General features: G+C 41.9%; 1 protein-coding gene across 1 annotated transcript in view; it reads left to right on the top strand.

Moving 5' to 3' along the window:
* The window catches only part of LOC145405080 (uncharacterized), a 193,457-nt gene that overhangs the window by 103,733 nt on the left and 65,948 nt on the right, over positions 1–23,776 (top strand). The window contains exons 13-14 of the mRNA XM_080276590.1: positions 4,772–5,547; positions 17,175–17,224. Coding sequence (XP_080132716.1) covers positions 4,772–5,547; positions 17,175–17,224 — 826 coding nt within the window. The remainder of the gene's footprint in view (positions 1–4,771; positions 5,548–17,174; positions 17,225–23,776) is intronic.

The raw sequence follows: 23,776 nt of genomic DNA, 5'->3' as shown, positions 1-23,776 counted from the left end.
GCTTGGGTCCATTAGTCCAAGTCTCAGATATTTCCTAAGATATCCAGACAAAAGGCCACCTGGATGAAAGTCCGAAACAATCTGGAACACCAAAAATGGCCAGAAAATGTCAAAATGTAGGGAAAAAAAAAAAAAAAAGCTGGTATGTGTTCATCCCTACTCTAAATTTGCCGCGCGGTGACGAACAGCTGTGTTTTGGCGTGTACAGTAGTTCCGGCGACATCCACTAAAGCGCCCATGCATCCTCCCCACTTCCCCCCTACCGACCGTTGTTGGCTGCCCATGTGCTCACTTTTCTCATGGTGCCCTACCTGCTGCAGGCTCTGCTGCCACTAGACCACATGGGAATATACAGTGTTGTGCTGTGACAAGAAATTAGGAATCAGAGTGCAAAGGATTAAGTGCAGAGTGCAACACTGGCATGTTGCAACAGGTGTGGCACAAGTAAGAACAGAATGTCTATCTATCTATTGCCAGACGCCTTAATCCCGTAATGGGTGGGCACAAACATGTCACCTCCATGTCACCTTGTCCCCCACCATTTCACTGCCATGCTCCCAGCTCACTCTCCCCTCTTTCATATACCTCTCCACTCCATCCCTCCATCTCATCCTTGGCCTCCACCTCACTCACATACACTCTCCTCGTCAGGCTCTTGCTCTCCATCCTCTTCGCATGTCCAAACCACTTCAGTGTTTCTCCTAATGTTTCCTATTACATCCACACCACAACGCTTCTTCGCTTCCTCATTTTCCAGTCTCTCTTTCCATGTAACACCACATGCTTCTCTCAAACAACTCATTTCCACTGCTCTCACTCTTGACCTCTGTCCTGCCAGCAAGGTCCAAGCTTCACTTCCATATGTTAGAGTTGGTATCACAATACTGTCATGTAGTAACTTTTTTACTTCCATGCTCACTTGTTTCTTATCACTGCTTTCAAGGAACCAACATACTTTCTTCCCTGTTGCACCCTTTCAACCACTTCACTCTCTAAACTTCCATCCTTACTCATCACACTGCCCAAGTACTTAAACGTACTCACATTTTCCAATTCCTCACCATCCAACCTCGCTGTACATTCACTGACTTCACCTCTCTCAAAGACCATCACTTTACTCTTCCCTACATTCACCTTTAGATTCCGTTTCTTACAAACTCTCCCAAACTCATCCACCAAGCCTTGCAGCTCTCCTTCATCTTCACTCAACAACACAGTATCATCTGCAAACAACAGTACAGGGAGTTTCCAAACACTACCCTCTCTCACCAGGGCCACTCCAACATCCACTACCCTACCTTGTATCTCTTTTATTACCCCATCCATGTACAGATTGAACAACCATGGAGACATGACACATCCCTGTTTCAACCCAACCTTCAAAGAGAAAAATTCACTTCACCATCCACATGCACTGCAGCCTTAGCACCATCATACATACTCTTCACAGCATTCAACAACTTCCCATCTACTCCATATATTCTTAATACTTTCCACAATCCTTGTCTGTCCACCCTGTCATATGCTTTCTCCAAATCCATGAAAGCTGCATACAACTTCTTTCCCTTCTCCAGAAACTTTTCCATTAAAGATCTAAGAATGAATATCTGATCTACACAGCCTCTTCCCTTCCTAAAGCCTCCCTGTTCTTCTCCAACTAATTCCTCTGTTCATTTTCTAACTCTGTCAATAAGTATCCTACCATACACTTTTCCTATTATACTAAGAAGACAGATGCCCCTATGATTACCACACACTTCTTTTTCCCCTTTTCCTTGGTACAAGGGAATAATTATACCTGACTTCCAATCCTCCGGGACTCTACCTTCCTCCCAGGCCAATATGCACATTTTCCACATCCATTCTACTACTGTCTCTCCCCCATACTTCAGCATTTCATCACACACTCCATCAATTCCTGGGGCTTTCCCCAATTTAACTTTCTTCATTGCGTCCACAACTTCTATCCTTCTGATTTCTTCCTGTCTTCTCACCTCCCTCCTCCTCCCAGCCATTACCAAGCCACTTATACTCGCATTACTTCCATCCTATATGTTCAACAATTGCTTAAAGTGTTCTCTCCATCTGCTCACTGTTTCTCCCTTCTCCACTAGTAATCAACCATTTTTATCTTTCACTCCCCTGCTAACTTCACTTCCACCCTGTCTTACTCTTTTCACCTCTTTCCAGAACATTTTCTTACAGTCCCTCCACTTTACACTCAAGTTCCTTCCAAATTCCTCATCTGCTCTCTTCTTACTCTCTCTTACTAATCTTTTCACTTCTCTCTTTCTTTCTACATATAACTATCTCTTCTGCCTCTCAACTTCTTCCACGCCCCTATTTCTCATCCATTCATTGTATGCTTTCTTCTTTTGTGTCACAGCCTGTCTCACCTCTTCATTCCACCACGCTGTTCCTTGCACACCCCTCCGTCTTCTCTTCATCCCAAACACCACATCACATGCTGCACATATTTCTTCTGTAAATATCCTGCACACACCTTCCACGTCCCCCATCTGCTCCAATTCATATTTGCCCAATCGTTCCTCCACTTCTCTCTTATACTCTGCCTTTTTCTCATCCTCTTGTAACCCTTCCACTTTCCTTACAAATACTCCTCCTTCCCGTCCATCCCTTCTTCTATTTTATATAAATATATATATACATACACACACAAGTGTGCCTGGTTCATTTTCATGCTGCCTGACAAGTTCATTCCATCACTCCGATGCTGTCAAAACCACTCCATCATCACTCAGTCATGCTTAGGACTTTTAACCATCTTAAGCAGTTTTCCTAATGTTCATTGTTTCTTTGAGTCATGGTCTGTATAGAATTTCAGTAGTTTTCCCCTTTATTGCTTCTTTATATCATAAATAGTTGATGAACCAATACTGTACCATGTGTATCACACTTCTGCACAGGAACACCATGGTACAGTTTTTTCAATTGTTTTACCTGATCTTGCTTTATTTTATATACTGTATTTTTCTTTTAGCATAATAAAAATGTCTTATTGCATTAAATCACCTGAAATAGCCCATACACCATTCTGACCAGACAGGTGATTGAAAATATACTTGAAGGTACAAGTGGCCTTTGCGGTAGGTCACTGGGTAGCTATGTATCAATTACTGTGGTAATTGTGTGCCTTGCTACAGCTGTCTTCCATGCACAAACAGATCCAGAATGTAAAACTGTAGCACTTTATGCTTTCCTGACTCACTTACAAATGTTCTCAGTAGATATAAGTGATTGAATTAAGCTTTTGATTTGACTTTAGTAGCTTGAATGGTGAGTGAATGGAAGCATGGCCCATTGAATTGGGCAAACTTAAGCTGTCTGGATGTTGCCGCATCTCACCCTGTCCAAGGATGGGAAAGGAGTTCTGGATGACGATGGTGATAATAATGATAATGATGATTAATTAAGAATTAATTGAAGTGGTGATATAGTATTTAAGGGTAAACATAACTATGAATGAGATATGAGAAGTGTTTTATTCACAGTAACAGAAAGTGATGGTTAGGAATGGTTGATTTTGATCATTTCATATTCTCTCACAAAACACAGTGATAACACTGCTGGCTCGCAAAGTTAGTTAGGAGAAATGTGAGAGAAAAGGGTCATCTGGTCATGAGCAAGAGTAGCAAAACTGGTGAAAACATAACCAATCTAGCCCCTCTAGTCTTTTTACGGGTTATTTTTCAGGTATTTGGCAAGGGAGTTAGTGTAATCATGTAGGCCCTGAAACGGTTTGTCATTTATTTCCATTTTTTGGTTTGTTTGATTACTGGGGAGTTTCACCATTGCAGTAGTTTGGCTGACCAATAAATCACGATCAAGTACGTTTAAATATTGAAATGGCTGGTGCTTATGCTCGACACCATCACTGACACTTGCATCTTTCTTAGAAGCCATAGCTAGAGTTAAATGTAAGTAAATGAAGTGAAGAATCAGACAGAATATAGGGATCACCACCAAGAGTTTCACCATTGCAGTAGTTTGGCTGACCAATAAATCACGATCAAGTACGTTTAAATATTGAAATGGCTGGTGCTTATGCTCGACACCATCACTGACACTTGCATCTTTCTTAGAAGCCATAGCTAGAGTTAAATGTAAGTAAATGAAGTGAAGAATCAGACAGAATATAGGGATCACCACCAAGACATACAATGTAAGCATTCCAGGTGAGCACATGCTACAGTCAGTGCCATCTGTGGCCACCCAGTAATCTAGTTTGGTGGGTGCGTCAAGTCCCCTCTCATAAAATTGTCTGGATTGAGGTGCTGGACCATTCAGTGCTGGGAAATTAGTGGTGTACCTTTGTGTGTGTGTGTGTGTGTGTGTGTGTGTGTGTGTGTGTGTGTGTGTAGCTGGTATATTGTAATTTAAAATCATAATAGGTAGTAGAAAACTGAAAATAATGAGGGGTGTAATTGAAAAGTTGGCAGAATGTAACATTCATCACCATGAAGTGATCCTGTTTTCATGATGGGTTGATGCTGTGGCAGAACTTGCATGTTTCATTTTGTATTGGCATACAATACTGTACAGTGGTTATGCTTAGGGATCTGGATGTAGATTGTGCTTCCATGATTTTTTCTACTTAATTATCACCAGTTGTTGTTACAGGAGTCACTGATTTGTATAATTGTTCAGTTACTTTACTTTTAGGAATGTGCATAGTGCTTAAGAAATGTTCATTTGACTTCTTTGGTTTGAATACTAATCTCATACAGTATATTAACAATATTGTTTTCAGGGAGGAGAGTGGCCAACACCAAGAAGGGGGTTTCCCAGGCGAACATGAGCCCCGTGATGGATTCTGGGGTAACCGAGGCAGAGGAAGAGGAGCCCGTGATTCCCCATGGTCCAATGACAGGCGTGAGTCTGGTGGCCGTGGCAGAGGTGACCAGTTCCTTCGCAGTCGCTGGGACTTTGACGACCGTAGAGATGATGGTCCATTTGGCAGGGAGGATTGTTTTTATGATGAGGGTCCTGGCAGAGGACGTGGCAGAGGTGGCAGTAGAGGTGGTGGTAGAGGTGGCTTTGGGCGAGGTAACTATCAGCGAGATGAGTATGACAGGGATGGATATGACCGTGGAGGTTTTAACAGAGGTGGCTTTGACCGGGATGGTTATGACCGAGATGGTTTTGATCGGTTTGGCTACGATCGTGGGGGATATGATAATCGAGGTTACGATCGAGGTGGTAATCGAAGAGATCCACATGATCGAGAATATTACAACAGAGATCGCTATGGCCGAGACCAGTTTGACAGCAGTCCCATGAATCGTGAAACATACGACTGGGGCCACAAGCGTGACCCCCTCAGCAGAGACCCCTTCTCTCGAGACCCATATGACCGCAAGTCTTACCCTGATGATCCCTTCCACACCTCCCGCCACCCCTACGACTCTGATCGGTCCCGCTCCAGAGACAGGCCTGATAACAGTTGGCAGGACTATGGACGTGATGACAAGCCATCCATTGACAAGCCAGCGGTTGTGGACTATGGGCATGGTGGAGCTTCTAGAGGTAAGCCTCAGTCTGTGTAGTCAAATAACTTTATCATGGATGGGATGGTCATAAACAAATTGCCTCCATGTCACTCTTTCCCTCAACATTAGGCTGTCTATTTTCCATTTCACATGCCCCTTATTGATATACCTCTCCACCTCATCCTTGGTTGCCCCTCTTCAAGTGCCGTCTAACTCATACCATTTCACAGTCAATATCTCGTTCTTGATTCTCTTTACATGGTCAAACCATATCAGGGTACGTGAAACACTTTGCAGCACATATGTACCACTACACCAGGCCCATTCACTACAGTGATGTGTCATAAGTCCTCCTCATATAGCAGTGATGTGTTCCAAAATATCACAACTTTTTTATACACTGTGTTGTTGGCCTGTCATATTATTGGGTATGGTATTTATGGTTTATTCAAAGGTTAGTTACCATCTCAAAGTGCACAAGGTCAGTGTGTATTTTGGGGTGATTTAGCAACCCTTGTTATTTAGTCATCTCAAAATAAACATTAAGCTGGTAGAGTCTTAGGGCACTATAATGGTTTTTAGGCAATTTTTTGTGTAAGTTGTGACTGTTGTGGCTATTTCTCCTTTCATGTCATTTACCAAGGCTCCAATATACTTGCATATGTTGCCTTGGTTACCTGATGATGGCTGTCCACACTGCTTGACCTCTAACAGCTTCACTGTTCATTCCCTTGACCCCGAGATCACATTGTGTGACATCCCAATTCATATTTGGTTTGCCTGTTTCAAGTTTACTCTTAGCATTCCTACCCTTCCCCTTCTGCACCCAGTTGTCATCTTCCATTCTCATCACATACTCAAACCATCCCAGATCTATCTCTTCTTGTTGCATGACTAAAACAGGCATACCCCAATATCTGGTTTGTTGTTTACTGGTGGGAGTGTTCAGACAGTGAGTTACCAGGTATCACAGCAATTTTCCTCATAAGATACTGAAGAAAAGCCAGAGATGCATTCCAGGCCCAAACACAAACTTTCATTTACCCTACAGATACCTTACTCAGTCAATAGAGACTGATACAGAAACACCATAGGCACTGTTATTATCCTCATGAACAATACTATTTCTAAACACTGGGACATCAGACATCACATACAAACATGTTATGGCAATTTATTGATAAGTCTGTGCTGAGATGCATTCAGGGCAATATACACAGTGAGATTGGACAAGCGTGGACCATGCAGGCAATGCAATAAGCAGGGATGGGGGAGGGTGGGGGGACAGGGAGGGAGGCCCCTGGCAGGGCTGAGCATGGTGAGGGATGGAGGGGAGATGGGGGGAGAAATGAGGGGATGGAGGGAGGACCGGGAGAGCTGCATACCCCACCACATCCGCTTTGTACGTGCATATTTCAGGCTTAGGGAGCGGTGGGGCATTAGGACTGGTGAATCGACGGCCGTTCAGATTGTGGGAATGTTTCAGTGTAGAGAGTGTACGGTTATTGATATGCTGTATGTCAAGGTATGCCTGAGAGAGAGGAACTCTGCCGCGCTCTTTTGGCGCCATTTTTTACTGAGTGTCCTGCAGTGTTTTGGCTTTCACCACTTACTTATGGCACCTACCCATGAACTATCGAGTGAAATCATATCCTAGATCATTACTCTAAAGGAGGCAGGCCACCAGACAAAGGAAATTAGTGAATTGGTTGGTGTGGCTCGATCGACAGTGCGTCGGTGGTGCGCGCGGTTTCGAGTGAAAAACAGTGGAGAAGTTCCAACAAAGAAACAGCGGTCTGGTAGGCCTAGGAAAACTTCCCCAAGGTCTGTTAATGTTTTAAAACATGCAGTGGAGTTTAATCCTCGTGTGAGTGCAAGGAAAATAAAGGAGAGCAACCTGGAAGTGTTTGGTGAGGTGTCTGTGAGAACAGTGTCTCGTAGGGTCCATGAACTTGGTTACACAAGTCACAGGCCTGTGAAGAAGCCTCTTCTCACAAAAAACCAGCGACTTCATAGGCTTGCCTTTGCTAATAAATATCTTAACTGGGGTGAGGAGCAATGGTTGTCAGTGTTGTGGTCTGATGAGGCAACGTTTAGTGTCACCTGTAACAGAGGAGCACATGTGTACCGACGCAAAGGTAGTGACCCACTTGACCCACGGTATGTAGAAAGCACAGTTAAACATCCTGATTCACTCATGGTATGGGCTTGTTTTTCTGGTCAAGGTTTGGGGAAGCTTGTTGTGCTTCCCAAGAACATAAGAGTGAATCAGGATGTTTACCTGGAGTCTCTGTGTGATTATTTACCAGACTCCTTCGAGCTAACAGGTGCATGAGTGTTTCAGCAGGACAGTGCACCTGCTCACAAGGCCAAATCGGTCACCAATTGGCTTCGTGACTGCAAGGTATCATTCATGAAAGACTGGCCAGGAAATAGCCCAGACCTCAACCCGATTGAAAACCTCTGGTAACTCGTAGTCTCCAAGGGAAGGACGTGAGCTCTCTGCCTAAGCTGGAAGCCGCCATTCGTGACTCCTGGGAGAAAATACCCCTCCAGCATCTCAGGAGCCTCGCCCTTTCACTTCCAAGACGTCTCAGGTCCGTGAAGAAGCGTAAAGGATACCCTACAAAGCACTAAAGGTAAATAAAATGCATTATTTATATGTTTTTTCAATGTTGAAAGGTTTGTTTCTTAGGAGGGACGCAGGGCGCTCGATACTTCTGACGAGCACTGTATATATATATATATATATATATATATATATATATATATATATAAATATATGTATGTATGTTTATATATATATATAAAATATAATATAATATAATATATATATTGTACACACATACGCATATCGTCATCATCCGGACGTCCATTCCCACCCTTGGGCATGGTGAGAAGTAGCAATGTCCGGACAGCCCAAATTTGCCTAATCCAATGGGCCACGCTTCCATTCACTCATCATTCAAGATCCCCGGAATCCTGGCTCTATCGGATACACCTAAAACTTTCACCACGTTCTGTAGCTTCGCATAAACGTACCCTATAGAGTCAATCCGGACGCTGCCACGTTAATAAGGGGTGCCAAATCCCTGATCATGCACTTCTCCTCACAACATTCATCCAGCCAGCTCGATCCCTTGTCAGTTCCTTAGCCTCACCAACTTCCAAACCTCTCTTCTTCACACACTCATCCACCATATCTCTCCACTTTCTCCTTGGCCTACCTCGCCTCCTTCCTCCTTCAGATTCACTTAGGGTGGAGTAGACTGTAGCACCAGTCGAGCAGGGCAGTACTCCCGAGGTGGATGGAAAGCTGATGACAGGGAGTGCTGGAGCTCCCGTTTCATCAGCCCTCAGGACTAGTTCCTGACCATCCACCTTTGCTGAACTTTTTCAGTGTCTCAGTTACACAGAGAGTAGGCCAGCATGCTCTCCAGTACAAATTTCTCTAACTATCTTCACCAAACTACATGCACAGTACACACTACACTTCCTATTCAAAATTTACCCAAAATGGCGTCGTTTTACCAAGCCTCGGAGTCCCCGGGGGGGGGACCATAAATGCCCCCACCATCTGCCCCTCTCCCGGTGACGACTCAAGATGCCTGGAACCACTGTCTGACTCTCTTCTTCTTCATTTCTGCAACATTCGCGGCCTTTCCTCTAACTTTCGCTCTGTTGAGCACCACCTCTCCTCCTCTAAACCTCACCTTCTTTTTCTAACGGAGACTTAGCTGTCTGAGGCAACTGACAGCAAACCCTTTTCTGTATCCTCCTACTTTCTCTATACTCATTTCAAAGCCAAAGGTGGCTGTTGTGTATATATACACAACGACTTATCTTGCTCTCGTGTTCCTGAACTTGATTCTTCTGAATTCTCCACACTCTGGCTTCGGCTTTCCTGTCATTCTCTGACTAAATATATCTGTGCTGTTTACTTATCCCCTAATTCTACTAACTATCAAAAATTCTTCGACTATCTTACTTCTACGATGGAACACATTCTATCCATTTCTCCTTTCTCTGAAATCTCCATTCTTGGAGATTTCAATGTTCACCACCACCTTTGGCTCTCCTCTCCTTTCACGGATCCACCTGGTGAACAAGCCTACATCTTTTCTATCCTTAATGACCTAGAGCAGCTTGTACAGCACCCTACCCGTATCCCTGACCGCCTTGGAGAGAGCTCCAACATACTTGACCTCTTCCTCACAACTAATCCTTCTGCTTACTCTGTTAATCTTTTCTCTCCGTTGGGCTCCTCCGATCACAACCTTATTACCTTAACCTGTCCTATCACTCCGGTACGGCCTGTGGACCCTCCAGGGAAACGTCGTCTGTGGCATTTTGGAGCCGCAGACTGGGAGGCCCTCAGGCAGTACTTCTTTGATTTTCCCTGGAATGATTATTGCTTCCATGGCCGTGAGCCATCTGAGTGTGCCTTGCGCATTACGGAGGTTATTCTCTCGGGCATGGAAGCATACATTCCTTTCTCATATCCTTTGACTAATGCAAGAAAGCTTTGGTTTAATCACGCTTGTTCTAATGCTGTCCGCAACAAGGAGAGGGCCTACAAAAGGTACCGGAGCCAACCCACCCCTGAATCACATCATCTTTACATTTCTGCCCGGAATCGTGCTAAGTCTGTTCTTCGCTCTACTAAAAATAATTTCATCCATACTAAATGCTCTCAACTCTCCAACTCGAATTCTTCCCACTCCTTCTGGCATCTTGCCAAAAATCTTTCTAACAACTTTACCTCATCATCCTTCCCTCCTCTTTTCTACTCTGATGGTTCTGTAGCTATTTCTTCTACTGATAAAGCAGATCTCTTCGCACAGACTTTCTCCTCCAATTCTACCTTAGACGATTCCGATGCTGTTCCTCCATCACTTCCCCCCTCTGACTTCCTCATGGCTGACATTAAAATTTCTTCAGTTGATGTATTTTCTGCCATCACTGGCCTCAGTACTAACAAGGCATATGGGCCTGATGGGGTCCCTCCTGTTGTTCTCAAGAACTGTGCTTCTGTGCTTACATCCTGCCTAGGCAAACTCTTTCGTCTTTGTCTGTCAACTTGTACCTTTCCTTCTTGCTGGAAGTTTGCTCTCATTCAGCCAGTCCCAAAGAAGGGTAACCACTCCCAACCCTCCAACTATCGTCCAATTGCTTTAACGTCCTGTATTTCAAAAGTTTTCGAGTCAATTCTTAATAGAAAAATTTTAAGGCATCTTTCCTATCACAACCTTCTTTCCGATCGTCAGTATGGGTTCCGTCTGGGACGCTCCACTGGCGATCTTCTCACCTACCTTTCAGACTCCTGGTCATCCTCCTTTCGGGACTTTGGCGAAAGCTTTGCCATTGCACTTGACATCTCAAAGGCTTTCGATCGAGTCTGGCATAAATCTTTAATTTCCAAACTGCCCTCCTACGGTTTCTATCCTTCTATCTGTGCCTTCATCGCTAGCTTCCTTTCTGGTCGTTCTATAGCCGCTGTTATAGACGGCCATCGTTCTTCTCCTAGATCTATCAACAGTGGTGTTCCTCAGGGCTCTGTCCTATCACCAACTCTCTTCCTTTTATTCATCAATGATCTTCTAAGCTGTACATCTAACCCTATCCACTCATATGCTGATGACTCCACCCTTCACCTTTCCATTCGGTTCCCGCAACGCCCATCTCAACAGTTACTTCAACAGACAAGGGATGAGGCTATGGCACACCTAATGTCTGACTTGGCTCATATCTCTGACTGGGGTAAAAATAATATGGTTGTCTTTAATGCATCTAAGACTCAGTTCTTACACCTTTCAACCCGACAAAATCTTCCACAGGTATACCCACTAATGTTTAATAATATTCAGCTTAATCCTACATCATCCTTGAACATGCTTGGGGTTTCATTTACTCGGGACTTATCTTGGAAAGATCATATTACATCTCTTGTAAAATCTGCTTCCAAGAGATTGGGTGTGCTAAGCCGACTCCGCTCTTTCTTTACCCCTGCGCAATTGTTGACCCTATACAGGGGTTTTATCCGCCCCTGTGTGGAGTACAACTCTCATGTGTGGGGAGGCTCCCCTCATACAGCTCTTCTCAATAGGGTGGAGTCAAAGGCTTTTCGTCTCATTAACTCTCCTCCTCTTACTGACTCCCTTCAACCTCTGTCTCTTCGCCGCACTGTTGCATCTTTATCTCTTTTCTATCGCTACTTCAATGGTCACTGCTCCTCTGAACTGTCTGCTTGCATTCCTCCACCTCTACGACGGGCGCATAGCACCCATCTGGCAGCAGACTCTCATCCTTTTTCTGTCCAACTCTCTAATGCAAGAATTAACTGTTACTCCCAGTCTTTCATTTATGCAACAGGTCAACTCTGGAACTGTCTCCCTCTGTCTGTATTTCCTGCTGCCTATGATCTCCAGTCTTTCAAACGCAGTGTGTCCAGGCATCTCAAAATGATCGGATCTTGAATTTGGCTCTATATTGTATTTTGTTTTTCTCTTGGAGGGAACTGTTACTGCGGGCTCATGGCCTTTGGTTCCTTCTTCCTCGCATAAAAAAAAAAAAAAAAATGATATACCGTATTTCGCGGCATGTAAGACGCAGCATTGTGAAAGACGCACCCTAATTCTGGCAGGGCAGTTCTGTGAAAAAAAAGTTTGCCCCAACCAAGACTGCAGTAAGGTTTCTTGATAAGAGCCATTACTACACAGATACACACTCACCTTTCAGAATCTATTCATTACTGATCATCAGCCTTTGGTTTCTTTTTTGATATACAAAGAACGGTACAGGAAAAGAAAACAATGCCCCTTCTTGACAAAACGTGACTGATATGAGCCACTATCACTTAGATACAACACTCACCTTTCAGAATCTATTCAGTACTGCGCATCATCCTTTAGTTTCTTCTTTTATGTACAAAGAATGATACAGGAAAAGAGAAAACAAAACCCCATCTTAACAAAACGTGACTTCAAACCACGAGGCCATCTCAACTTTGTTGATAAAAATGTATCAGTAAACTGATCTAAACACTGTTTTTAATATTTTATGAATTTAATACCACAAATGAAGTCAATAAACTCTATTCTTTCATTCACTGACGAAAACATAAAATACAATGAATGTTCACATCAGTTCATTTATCCTAAAAGAACCCCGTCATATTCCACACCTGTTACGGAATTTCCTCACATTGCCTTGACTCAAGCACAATATCAGACGACTACCATCATTAATCATGCACTCTAACTAACCTGTAATTATCTCCACAAATAATATAAAAATGTAGCACTTGCAAATACACAAATTACAATGTTTTACAACCAAAGTTCAATATAGCAAGGCTGCTTGGGAACAGGATAGACAGCTGTTTTTACTCTCTTCTCTCAGTATCACTCCTTCACTGTCAGCTATGTTTGCCTTGCAGCATCAACAATTAAAAATGTATGCTTCACTGATCATAATTTACTATAAACATTCATTTCAAAACATACTATGGTGAAAACATCCATTGTTACACCTTAGTAACACTGCTGCCTCCCAGTCGCTAGACAGCAGTCTCTACCCCTTCCTCTCAGTATCACTTCCTCACTGTCAGCGATGTTTCCCTTGCAGCATCAACAGTTAAAAATACGTTCTTCACTGATCACAATTTACTAAAAACAGACATTCATCTCAAAACATGTCGAGAATGGTGAAACTATCTCTTAGCAACACTGCTTCATCCCAAGCGCTAGACAACTGGCTCAACCCTCTTCTCCCAGTATCACTCCCTTACTGTCAGCTGTTTTCCTTGCAGCATCAACAATTAAAAATGCATATTTCTCTTACCAGAATTTGCTAAAAACAGACATCCATCTCAAAACATTCGAGTACTGTGAAAACATCCATTTTTGGTCTTAACACTGCTGCCTCCTAGTCGCTATGGTACACACACACACACACACATGTACACACCACATGCAACATTCGCTCACCTCTGAAACATTTACATCAGTCTGTTTTGGAGTACCCAGTGGCTTTATTATATGCCAAAAACATCAAAATGTATTTGGTTGTTCAATATAAATATCATCACTTAAGGACATGAAACATCTCAAACAATTTATTCATCCAAACATCGTCAGTGCAAGACTAAAGGTGTACAGCACCATTGATCCTAAATTTTCCATGGTTGCATCTGTCATGATCACCTAAAACCTATATTCACTTCATATTACTGACATGGTGAAAATTTCACTTGTCTTCAAATCCTGAGAATTCATCACTACTTCCCCCGAGTCCTGAAGCATCACTGGAAGTCATCACCTCAGTCATCATCACTGTTTCACTGTCACTTTCATACAGTAAATGGTCCTCAGTACCATCCATTGAATTGCTTATACCACACTTCATACGATTTTAACTTGGCAATCGTTTTAACTGAGCACAGGCGATATTCAGACTTGGGGCATTTGATACAGCCCACATTAACCTCCTCAGTACATGTTTCCTGAACTGAATAAAATCATATGGCGAGCATGAATAAACTACCCTATAAAATACATTGCTGGGCTGAAGGGATTATAATAAGCGGATTATCAGTTCCCTAGCCTGACTCTTCCCACTTCTACTTCCTTAACTACACCCACACCAAACTCTCACCTACACCTTAGGATTCTGGTCGTTTCGGCCGTAACGTCCAAAATGGCAAACGATTTTACAACCTAACCTAACCTAACCTAACAAATTTGGACGTTACGGCCTAAATGATCCATATTGCCGATCATGAGAGCTTTGCTTAGGCAGCAGAGATGCAGAGAGTGAACGTTGTCAATCATTCTGATCGCTTCGTCTGCTAAGAATACAGCAGAAATGGCGGACGCTGATATGAATGCCCGTCAGGCACTACTATTTCAGATATTGCATCAGTTATGCTACTCAGTGAATTTTATCCTATTTTCATAACAAAATACTGTAATTGGGTGTGCCTTGAGTTGCATAGACATTGCTAAAGTACTTCACTTAGCTGAAAAAGTGAAACTGTAACTTCGTTAGCTTGCTAGAGTAGGGTGTACGCTAGACACTAAACTGCTAAGTTGCTAAACCGCTAAACCCCTTGACGGTATTGGAGTTGAGCTGAAAACAATCCCGTGAATGCTTTGTGTTCTTGAACTTGCATGTTTTAATATCTGCTGCATATATACACTCACAAAATATCACAAAAGTAACTGACCTAATTAGGGTTACTGAATTTCCATACGTGACGAAAGTCTGTTTTGATGACTTGGCAGTTTCACTAGCCAGCATCTCTCCAGTATGATTGCTTTGCTCGTTAGTGAATGGATGGCAAGCAAAGTGGTCATGATTGCCTTTCAGAAGGTTAGCAGACAGTTCACCAGTGATCATGTACGTTAGCTTGCTGGAATAGTGCGGATGCTAAACTGTTAAATTGCTAAACCGCTAAATATCTTCACGATCATCACGATGTTAGCCAGTTGAGCTGTAAACAAACCCGTGAAAGTTTTATGTGTTTCTGATCTCGGGTGTTTCTTAAATCTGCTGCATATACACACTAGTGTATATTATTTTTAAAAATAAAATCAAGTCTGCATACTGTAGAAAACACCTGTGGTTGCTAAGCATTGAGATGATCATCTTTATAAGAGTTTCTTCTCAGTGAAGCCTAACTAACCTGCCTTAGTCTAACGTGCAGGACGCATGGGGATATTTTAAGGTAACTTTGAGACAAAAAAGTGCGTCTTATATGCCGCGAAATACGGTACCTGTTTCACCATTCTGTTGTTATCCATTATCTTCATATGACCATACCATCTCAGTACACTCTCTTCGATTCTGGTTTACACAGACTTCCTCTTTCACTAATCATATTATTTTGTATCCTATGCACCCTCTGAACTCCACATACATTCCTCATTAGTCCCATCTCCACTGCTCTTACACGTGACTTTTCATTTTCATGCCACACCATGGTTTCACATCCATATGTTAAAGTTGGCACTAACACTCCTTCATGTAAACCTCGTGCAGCTGCAACAATCAAGCCTTTGTTTCTTATCAAGGCCTTCATTGAACCAGCTACTTTTGTTCCTTGTATCACTCTCCTCTTCACTTCTTTTGCACATTTTGTCACTATACCCAGGTATTTGAACTCTCTCACCAATTCCAGTCTCTATCCATTCACTGTAACATCACCCTGGGAGTCACTTTCTCTCTCATTAACCATCACTCTGCTCTTTTCTACATTTACTCCCAAGGCATGACACTCACAGACATCAGCAAAACTCTGCACTAGCCTACCAACTTCTTGTCCGGTATTTGCAAGTAGTACTACATCATCAGCATACAACAAATTTGAGATATTCCATCCATCAACATTCATTACCAGTGCCATCCCCCTCTCCATTACTCATGTTTTTGCTTCTCTCATCACCCCATCAGTATATATATTGAACAACCATGGGGACATCACACAACCTTGTCACACACCTAAACCGATTGTGAACCATTCACTTAGATGCCCATTAACCCTGACACATTTTTCACTACCATCATAAAAACTCTGGACGGCACCTAGCAGCTTACGATATACACTGTACATAAGCAAAACTTTCCACATTCTTTCTCTGTCCACTTTATCGTATGCTTTTTCTAGATCCATGAATGCCATAAACACCTTATGGTCCTTCTCACAAGGCTTCTATGCTATCTGTCCCTTTGGAAATATTTGATCCACACATCCTCTTCCACTCTTAAAGCAACTCTGTTCATCTCTCACTAGGACTTCTGATATCTCTTACTTTCTTGATAATAATTCTTCCATATACCTTCCCTGCCACACTCAGTAAACTCATGCCACAATAATTCTTGCACACACTTGCACACACACACACACACACACACACACACACACACACACACATCTATATATATATATATATATATATATATATATATTTATTTATTTATACACACACACACACACACACACACACACACACACACACACACACACACAGTATATGTAAGTAGACCTGTGTTGTAATAGAGTAATTGGGAGGAAACATGATCTGATAAAGCCAATAATCCATTATATCGGGTGGCCCCTCCCTGCAGTGGGTTTTCAAGCATATGTTTGAAAATAAATAAGTAGATTAGCATATTCCAGTACTAAAAGTGAAGACTATGACCATTTTACACTAACATGACCCATAAGTTTGTCCTTTTATAGCTTATTTTAGAACCATGTCATATCACCTCTTAATGAGTAGTACAGTACATTACTGTATTACTATAGTCTGTTATTACAACTCAGCAAACACAGTGGGGAGAGGAACAGTTTAGGCCAGGTTGGAGTAAAAAAGATTAGAAGTACATGTATTCCACTCCATTTAGCAGATATTGTTTGTTATAGCTAACAGAAGTTCGATGGCCTTCACAGTATTTGTAAAATCTGTGATGTCCGGCCAGTTCATTGATGTCTGTTAAAGCGAGGGTCTGCTGTATACCGTCTTTTAATGACTGAGGTGGTGTTTTCTATTGGAAGGTATAGCATACTGTATAACCAAAATCTTGCATCTAGGTGAAGCTTCTGACTGAATGTTCAGTTGTCACTTGGTTGGTCTATAACTTTGTGATTCTCTTTTCTCACAGGTCCACATGGGTCAAAGAGCAACTCCCCATTCACCCGTGATGGCAGGCCGGTTAGTGTCATTTAATGTATTCTTTTTTGTTTTCATAATTTTTGTTATTTTGAAGCTGTGTGTCATGTGATAGCATATGTAGCTACAGTACTAGTGTAATGATGTGGGTGCAGTCATAACTAACCAGTGAAATATGCAGTGATGAAAGTATGGGGAATATGACAGTGATTAACCCCATGGGGTCGTGCATTGTTTATAAAATTGACCGTTGGGAGTGGCCATTTTTTGCAAAAATAGGTGATTTTTCAAAAATCGCTCCTATGAAATCTGTTAAACCAGTTATAAAAATCTTTATACCCAGCAAAGTACAACTCTTCAACTTTAAAATGATTGGTGTTCCAATGTCCTTTATTTATTGCAGGAGTGTCTGAGAATGTACCTGTCTTAGGAGAGGCTTTTTTCCCTCACTCACAGATGCTTTGTTCACAGTCTACACAAGACTGAGAGAAGTAGGATAGGATACGCAGTAAGTGGCAGGAATGATGTGGCAGATTCCCTAGTTGATGTTGTGACTCATACAATGGTGCTCATGTTTAAATTAATGGTGCGCAATGCTAAACATTGTGGAACGGGGACCAACGTCCCCATGACACGCGTTCCAGAACGGAGAGTGACCATTTGGGGTTAAACCCTAAACCGCAGGGTTGTTTTGGCACTCCTTGTGTGTCCCGCTAGGATATTCGCGCTCCGACAGACTTTTTAAAAATATTTGCCAAAAATCAGTTATGAGTCCTAGAATATTATAATTACATATGGCACATACCTTCAGCTTTCTCCTGGGATGTTTGTTGAGCCTTCGTCGAGTACCGTAGGACTTGTGGAGACTTCTGAAGTTGGGTAATGAAGTCTCCTCTTTACACTTCCCGACACCCCGCAATATGATTACCACAGCCTGATATTATCACTAGAAACACTATTCTATGATTTTCAAATAGTTAGGAATCCATACTCCAAAAAAAAACCCACTGTGAAAGCAATGAAAATTACGAGCGCGTATGAGCTTCCCACTTGCGCTCTTTCCCCCCTGGTATTCTGCCATTTGTTATTCATAAAAACACTCACGCTTTATATTCCTATTACTATATGACGCTTATATATATATGTGCAGTCTTTATCCATAAGTTTCCTTCAGTAATAGTAGTTTTTCAGTAAAATACGTAGCATTCACTTTCTCTTCCTGTATACTAGCATGGAGAACGAATCTGTCACTTTCACTTTCATAATTCCCAGTACTCATACATGCTAGAGTGAAACTTTCACTTTCATTACTCCTAGTATATATACTCGTATTCTTATATTACTACTTATTTACATTTCTATTTACATTCTCTATTTAATTACATTATTTACATTTCTATTTTATTTACACTGTGTTATGCACTGTCACTTGCAGTAACTTATAAAACTATTTTTCACTGTTCAGTTAAATTTACATTTCATTACTTTCACTTGCTGTTTACACATTATTTACATTTCCACTTGCACAGTTTTAGAGTCACCAGAAAGATCGTAGTCACTGTCCATCATTATCATTGATAAATTAGCCAGTTCACGTTCCACAGCAGTCACTTAGCCCTTTACCCCTTTCCACACAAAGTTTAGTAGGGGTAGAGGCCACAGGGCCCTTTGCATGGGGCTAAAAAGTGGCGGAATTGGACAGGTGCGTATCCGATGTGGTTTCATCTTGAAAGACAACAGTAAACTGAATGCTGTTGCCTAGGGGTAGTGAAGGGCTGCCAGTGTCAGCGTGGTGACAGCTGCTAATATATACGTTGTGAAATGATTGGCAGGAAATCTAGACAATACATAATAAATTAGGTAGTTCCAGGTGAATGTAAATATCACTTAGGCTTTTCCCTTCCTTTCTTATATATATTTTTATTATGAGAACAGGTCATACGGCATATTTCAAGGGGAAATAAACAGGGAAAATTAGCGAACGAGTGCGCGTGAGGTGTTGCCAGGTGATAATTAGCCCATTCCAGATGTATGGCAGAATCAGTTACTTTTTCTCTTTCTTTTATATATTGTTTTGTATAAGAGTAGGGCAAAGGGCACATTTCAATTGATAAAATGAGTGGAAAAATCCGTCCAGCATTTGTGTAGCGCAGCGCATCTGGTCAGGTGGGAGGAGAGGGTAATGGAGGGGAGGTAAGGAGGGGGGGAATCAAGGACAGGAGAAAAATGGCTAGTCAACAGTGGATGGGAGTACAGGTGACATTAGCTGAACTGAGTATAGCTGGACACTGGTGGTACTGATTGATGATACAAGCCACCACTTGAAAGCCCGGACGAATTCAAAATAACACAGAATCACAAATGTGACGCCCCGCGGTATGATCCTTTGCTCCCAAGCGTCACGAAAGTGACGCCCCGCAGTTAAGGGGTTAAGTACCTGGTAGGTTTGCAGTGTAAAACTGATGTTGGTTGGAAGGTATGGAGAGTAAATCATGACCGAACTTGATATAGAAAGTCAGATTCCTTCAGGTTTGGCTGACATCAATGGACAGCAGCTGTCTTGTTTTTTAGGAAGGCTTGGAGTCCACACAAGTTTCAGTGAAGCTAAAAGAAAGGAAAAAAAAAGTTGTTAAGAGGGTCTTTTCATTTTTAGATACCTAGACACATCATAGAATGGAGAGAAAGACAGACTGAGGAAGATAAGTGTTCTAGAACTGACTAGTTTAATATATAATAGACTGAGGATGCCAGTGAGCCCGTGAATTAGGTATGGGTAGATATGAGGTGAGAGTTTGTAGCTGGGTGAGTGCTGCATTCCTGCCTTAATGTGAAAAGGATTATAGGCAGAGTTCACAAGAACAGTAATCAGTGTATTAATGGTAGAGAGTGAGCGATATAACATTGTGGAGTCAATGTAATGAAGGTAGTTGATATAAATAGCCTTTGTTCCACCGAGTTTAGAGCTGTTTGTGGTGAGTTCCCTAACACGTGGAAGTCGTGCAGCACATGGGTGTAGAAGACAAAGGTCAGCAGCTGAATAGATAAGGGTTGTGTGGATGTTATTTTACTTGAGCCACCCACTTTGGGATGGGACATTGCTGCAATGGTTGTATTCCTTGGGATCTGCCATAGGATTTCTGCTTATGTGGCCTTTGCTATTGTGATTCACAGAATGGCATGATAACTTGGTGACTTTGTCTATCTGCCCTCTGCAACACATATCTAGAGTAAGATGATACCCATCTGGAAAAAATTAGTTGTCCAACCAGACATACGTGACACAGATAGTATGGATAAGTTTTGTACAGGTACTTGTACTGAATTATTCTAATGTTTTTGATAGCAGGATCTCTGTATCAGAGGCATCATCAGCCTCCCTACAACTCACGTTGGCTTTGTGAGCTCCATTGTCCTGTTTCTTGCAGCATGTAATTTTTTTTTTTTTTTTATATATATATAAAGCTGATTGTTGGTATCTTTTTAATCAAACCTATCTGAGTAACAGTTTTCCTCTACTACAGTAATAACTGGAATAACAATTAGAAGCCATGGGAACAAGTCAAGATGAAGTACTGTATTTGTTCACTTTTGGTGCTTAGAGTAGTGGAATTAACCTTTTGGCTGTGTACGCATTCACTCATGAACAGTGAATTATTTTATATGCAACGGAAACCCTTAAATCGCAGCTTTATGTTACTAAGCACACTTCATGATTTCAGAATTCCTCGAGTTGAAATAACTAATCTTGTGGAGATAATTACTTATGGGTCTGTCATCTTGGAAATGTTGTCCCTCTCACCCCCAGACCTATATCACACTGGTCACCAGTGAACACTAATAACTTGGAAAAGAAATTAATAAAGCATATTTAATGGGAATGAACAATACTGTAAGATTCCTACCTTACGCTGACTGACGACATTGCTTGAATGCATGGAGGAGGGGATCCAAAGCTTGAGGTGGACTACATCATCTCAGCATAAGGTGTGTGTGCTGCTCCCTCTGTGCCGCTTCCTCCTTATCAACCTCCTTCAGGAACCCTTCAGTATCCAGTGTGGAGACAGCGGTAGAAGTGTCATCGTCGCCCTCTATGCTCTTTCTCACTGACGGGCTTCTTTGTCTGCCCATATCCACTCTTGCGTTTCGGATGTGGACGAATCTATACCAACCAACCAACCTCATCTGCCTCTGTGTCATTGCGAGAGTCATCCATTTGTTGAAATTAATTCATTACCAAACGGGTGTGGCCTTTCCATATTTTCTAATGAAATGAGTCTTTCACAGGTTCTATCTATCTATTGCCAGGCGCCACAATCCCGTAAGGGGTGGCCATTGACTTTGAGTTATTTGTTTTACGGGGAGGGACACTAACCCTCCACCAACCCACTTGCTGACACGTAGGGAGCACGTATGATTTGGTTATATGGTTACCACCCAGCGTTGTAAATGGTTTCCTGGCTTACAGGAAACCATTTGGCTTGTCACTCAATGTAAAGCCACCTGTAAAGGAAAGAAAGGCAATAAGAAGTGACAGGAAAGATGGAAGAAATAGGAAGAGAGGAGGTCAGGCACAGAAAAAAAAAAAAAAAAAAAATGATAAAGGCTAAGGAAGAAGTAGGCAGCACTACATCAAGTGAGTGGATGATGTTCACCACCACCTACCACAGGTTACTTATTATTATTCCTGGATTACCACAGCTACTGGGCATTTTTATAAACTTACCTCTGAAAGCTATAAATGAAGATTTAGAATGCGTGACACTGACGCATCCAGTCAGAGTGGTGGTTGGTCAACAGCTGAACCAGTCGGAGAGATTGTCGATAAACACAGCCGTGGGCCACCTGCCCCACTTCCTTAACCAACTGCGCATGGCCGTTTTTTTGGAGGTGTCCGTGGTGCGCAGACATAGGGGTAAAAATGAAATTTCCCAAAGACCAAATTTTGTCTTAGGAATTGAGAGAACACATGCCAAAGTATATAGTAACGAAATATTAGCTCAATATTTACCTTGGTAAAGCCATGGATGAACAACAAAGTGTCTGATTCCCTATTGGAATGTATGGTTTTTGTGTTCTTTTTTGGTTTCAGTTTTGGTTTTGAAGGCTCAAACATGCTTGCATGGGTCAGCCTTGGTCACCATGGCACTATATTCAAAATTCACCAGCACAGCCAGGACTGTATTGAGCAGTCGCACTCGGAACAGCCCAGGCTGTATAGAGCAGTTAACGAGTTAAATACACCAAAATAGGTATAGTTTTTTTTTTTCCCTCTCACTTCATGCAGTATTATTTCAGCAGTTAACCTTATATATTGTATATGTACCAAAATTACTTGAGATTGTGTGTTTGCTAAAATATAGGTGGAATCTTCACACCTGTTTGGTGGAGAATTACCTCGTTGAGTACATAATGGTGGGCAATGTTGACTCTCTTCTTACCGCCGTCAATCTTCCTTTTTACATCTACCTTTTGGGTGTAAGTTAACATTGGCATCTTCCCCTTCTTCGAAGAAGTTTTAGGCATAGGAGTGTTATGATCGGTCATGGTAACACTGGGCAGGCAAAGGAAACAGTGAGGGTGGGGGGAGAATCCTCTTTTAATCTATACTGAAACCACACATTAACAATGGAGAGGAGACCAGGCGCTGGGGCATCAAGCATGCGTGTCCTTCATGTTTTGCGTGGAAGGGAAGTGCCGTGATTGGCTTGTAGTAAGTGCTGTGGTTAAATATGATTGGTTTAGCAATTGCCATGCTTGACTACAATTGGTTTATGGCTGGCTAGATGCGTGGACTTGAAGTAATGGTGGCGCGTATTACACAAGGCATCGGAAAAGGGTCACTTTTGAAGCTGCATCTGAGAGTTTCATGTAATTTCCATGAGTTACTGATGTTGCAAGCTGTTGCATGATGTCGCTGCATATTATGAGTCTGCTATTTAGGATCATGCGATTTAGGAGATTCCACTGTAATTACATCTTGGAATTGAACTTTCATTAATAAGAGGATAATGGTAACTATCACTAAATGAAACAGTTAAAAGGCTTAAACATAATGCACAGTGGACAGTAGTGTATTAAGTGATTCATGAACCGTGAATGCTTACCCAGCTGATCAGATGTAAACACAGCAGACCATCTCATGCTCCTTTTTGGAGGATAAATAATATTAGCTGTTTTTCTCTGTCTTTGTAAATTTACAGCCAACCTTCAGATTTTTTTTTTTTTTTTTTTTTTTTTTTTTTTTTTTTTTTTTAAATCCAGTCAGTGTTAAGAAGCCTCAATTTCACACACTTATTCTATCCATAAGGGAACAGACTTTGTTTCCTTTTATATGTGCTTAAGACATAACTAGATTGGAGAAATTGATGGCAGAGGGGTTTGGAAGGGACTATGAGAGACAAGTTCTGGAGTGATATGGCCTCAGGTTGAATACCTGTACTGGTATCCTCAGATGTTATCAGATTTGTATTATGCAATCTCACCATTCATGCAATTTTTTTCAGATCCCAGAAATTATGAGTGAAGCCCTGGTTTACATTGTAAATACATTATGTAGCAGTTTGCTTTTGCATTATTGCAGTGTACTGAATATTT

Source organism: Coenobita brevimanus, chromosome 65 (genome assembly GCF_032717465.1).
Source record: "Coenobita brevimanus isolate Jiangsu-jjx chromosome 65, ASM3271746v2, whole genome shotgun sequence".
NCBI classification, from domain to species: domain Eukaryota; kingdom Metazoa; phylum Arthropoda; class Malacostraca; order Decapoda; family Coenobitidae; genus Coenobita; species Coenobita brevimanus.
The sequence above is the reverse complement of the archived record's forward strand: the minus strand, read 5'-3'. Positions and strand labels throughout refer to the sequence as shown.